The sequence below is a fragment of the Thalia democratica genome, chromosome 1 (assembly GCF_965202585.1).
Source record: "Thalia democratica chromosome 1, ktThaDemo2.hap1.1, whole genome shotgun sequence".
In the NCBI taxonomy this organism is placed as follows: Eukaryota; Metazoa; Chordata; class Thaliacea; order Salpida; family Salpidae; genus Thalia; species Thalia democratica.
In genome coordinates this window covers 76,670,163-76,672,268 of record NC_139165.1, presented here as the reverse complement: position 1 = coordinate 76,672,268, position 2,106 = coordinate 76,670,163, and the positions used below count along the sequence as shown (strand labels likewise).

The window sequence follows — 2,106 nt, the reverse complement described above, 5'->3', positions numbered from 1 at the left end:
TATGAGCATATTTTTGATATAATTACTGTTAAATATTATAGATTTCACACAAAACCATATAACAAGACTGTTAAAGTAAAGATGATCTTTAGCAGCTTTATATTTGTATTAAACTTAAGCTGAATCATTAAACGTTTATACCTCTATCAAAATCTTGTACCATTTAAGAATTCACATAAAGAAAATAAAAATTTGACATAACTTAGTTAAGCTACTTTTTATTCCAAAAAAAAAAAACATATAATTCTAAAAATTTAAAGTTAAAGCCAGATTTTAAAATGATAATATCATAAGCAAAGACGGATTATAATTACTTTAACTCTAATTTGGTATATATTTAGAGTAATTCACTAAAATGTTTACATTTTTATAAAAGTTATTTGAATTAATAAAAAAATGTAAAAAAAATGACTAGTTTTTAAAAACTTAGCACAAAATGGAAATGATTTAAGAGAAAAAACTCCTACAAATTCTAACTCAAAACATGCTTAAAGGGTTATAGTAGAACGGATGACTAACACACAAATTAGAAATGTTATTCTGGTTAAAAATGGAAGTTGGTTTGTACATAGAGAAACCCCCTAAATTGTTCTGAGCTGCCAACTGCATTGAAGCTAGTTGATTCTGCTGACTCTGCAACAAACTGTAAGCTGATTGGAGCATCTGGTTCGTTTGCAAGCTGCTGATTGGCGAATATGACGGTTGTTGTGACGTCATAGTGTGCGTTTGGAGATGGGAGAGAAGTTGGTCGGAATTGGAAAACTTCTTGCCGCAAGTGACGTTGTTGACCATCCAGTTGCGGACGTGCTGAGAATTTTTCAGCTGATCTTCGATTGTCTTCATGTAATAATGCATCGGATTCATCATCTGCATTTGAATTTGTGCTTGATGATTGAAGTTGCTTTCAGGAATTAGACTTGGCATTGAAACGGGTGTAGCTTTCGAACTATCACCAAAAGCGCTGTCAGCAGCCAATGGAGAGGCTGATTTTGCACTCATTGGTGTCAGCCTCTGCTTTTTAGGCGATTGTGTCACCCAAGAGCATGAGTTTTGGCTAGATGCTCGTTTCAACTTTTTGCTCTGAGTTTTTATAACTTCCATTTTTTTTTCCACTGCTTTATCTATCTTCTTTGAAGTATTTGGCGATTTACAGCTTTCAATCAGTTTTGTCTTGGCAAAACAATGTTCCGTAGCTTTGTGTTGGCATTGTGATAAGTCAGAGTAACTTTTCAAACTCGGCTTAACATTAAAAAACAAATTGCGTTCAATTGCCGAACAAGTTTGAGCAAGCAAGGCTAATGGCGACTGCTTCAAGTTGATCTGTTAAAAATAAACAGTCATGAAACTAGCATCTATTTACTACTAATAACTGAAATTTATTAAAACTTATAAAATTGGTACGCTATACGAAAAATGTGTAACAAACGTTGTAGCATGTGAAGCGTTTATAATAAAATTGCTTAACGGTTTGATACTATAAAGCAGAGTACTGACTTAGATCAGTCATTGGTATTTTATATTTAAAAACTTTGTGTTAATAACAGTTAATAATAAAACACTATTAAGTTAACAAGATTTATATGCTTTAATATTTTTTTATTTGCTAGGTCATTCCAAACATAAAAAGTATAATAAAAAATAATAAAACTTCAACCTCACTTTGTATTTGTAACTAAAAAAGTTAAAAAAAATAGCTTCTTTAGTTTAAAAGAGAAATAAAACTAGTAAAAATCAAAATATAAAAAAGTGAACTTTTTATATGTTATTCAAGCTCCACTTACTTCTGGTTCACCAATTTCAGCTGATTGCAGGTATTTATTGTTATCCATTGCTCCTTTTTAGTTATTATTTACAAAGGTAATGAAAATTAGTATCCTGTGTATAAATCAAATCAATTGGAATCGTTACTAATAAAAATAAAAACAAATATGTTTGAAGCCTAGCAAACAAATAAAAAACAGTAACATTAGTACAATTCTTGATGTTTTCATTAAGACTTCTGGTGAAAAATAAAACTAAAAAAAGCTCAAACGAACTATTTTATTTTTTTTAAATTATATTTTGTCTCTCTTCTAATTTACCTAATACCGGCTTTTTAGCTCCTCT

The 2,106-nt window shown here is 30.2% G+C and overlaps 1 protein-coding gene across 1 annotated transcript; it reads right to left on the bottom strand.

The window, feature by feature from the left end:
• Positions 1-477: 477 nt before the first annotated feature.
• On the bottom strand, positions 478-1,876 carry LOC145839526 (uncharacterized). Its single transcript, XM_082947127.1, has 2 exons — positions 1,782-1,876; positions 478-1,320 (listed from the first exon to the last, which is right to left on the bottom strand). The coding sequence occupies exons 1-2, from the start codon at positions 1,827-1,829 to the stop codon at positions 478-480; spliced, it is 891 nt and encodes a 296-aa protein (XP_082803253.1). The 5' UTR covers positions 1,830-1,876.
• Between the last annotated feature and the right edge of the window lie 230 nt (positions 1,877-2,106).

Coding starts and splice junctions, on each gene's coding strand:
- LOC145839526 (XM_082947127.1), bottom strand. CDS start 1,829: ATGGATAACAATAAATACCTGCAATCAGCTGAAATTGGTGAACCAGAA. Junction 1,321..1,781: donor CTGAAATTGGTGAACCAGAA/GTAAGTGGAGCT, acceptor TATTTTTAACAG/ATCAACTTGAAGCAGTCGCC.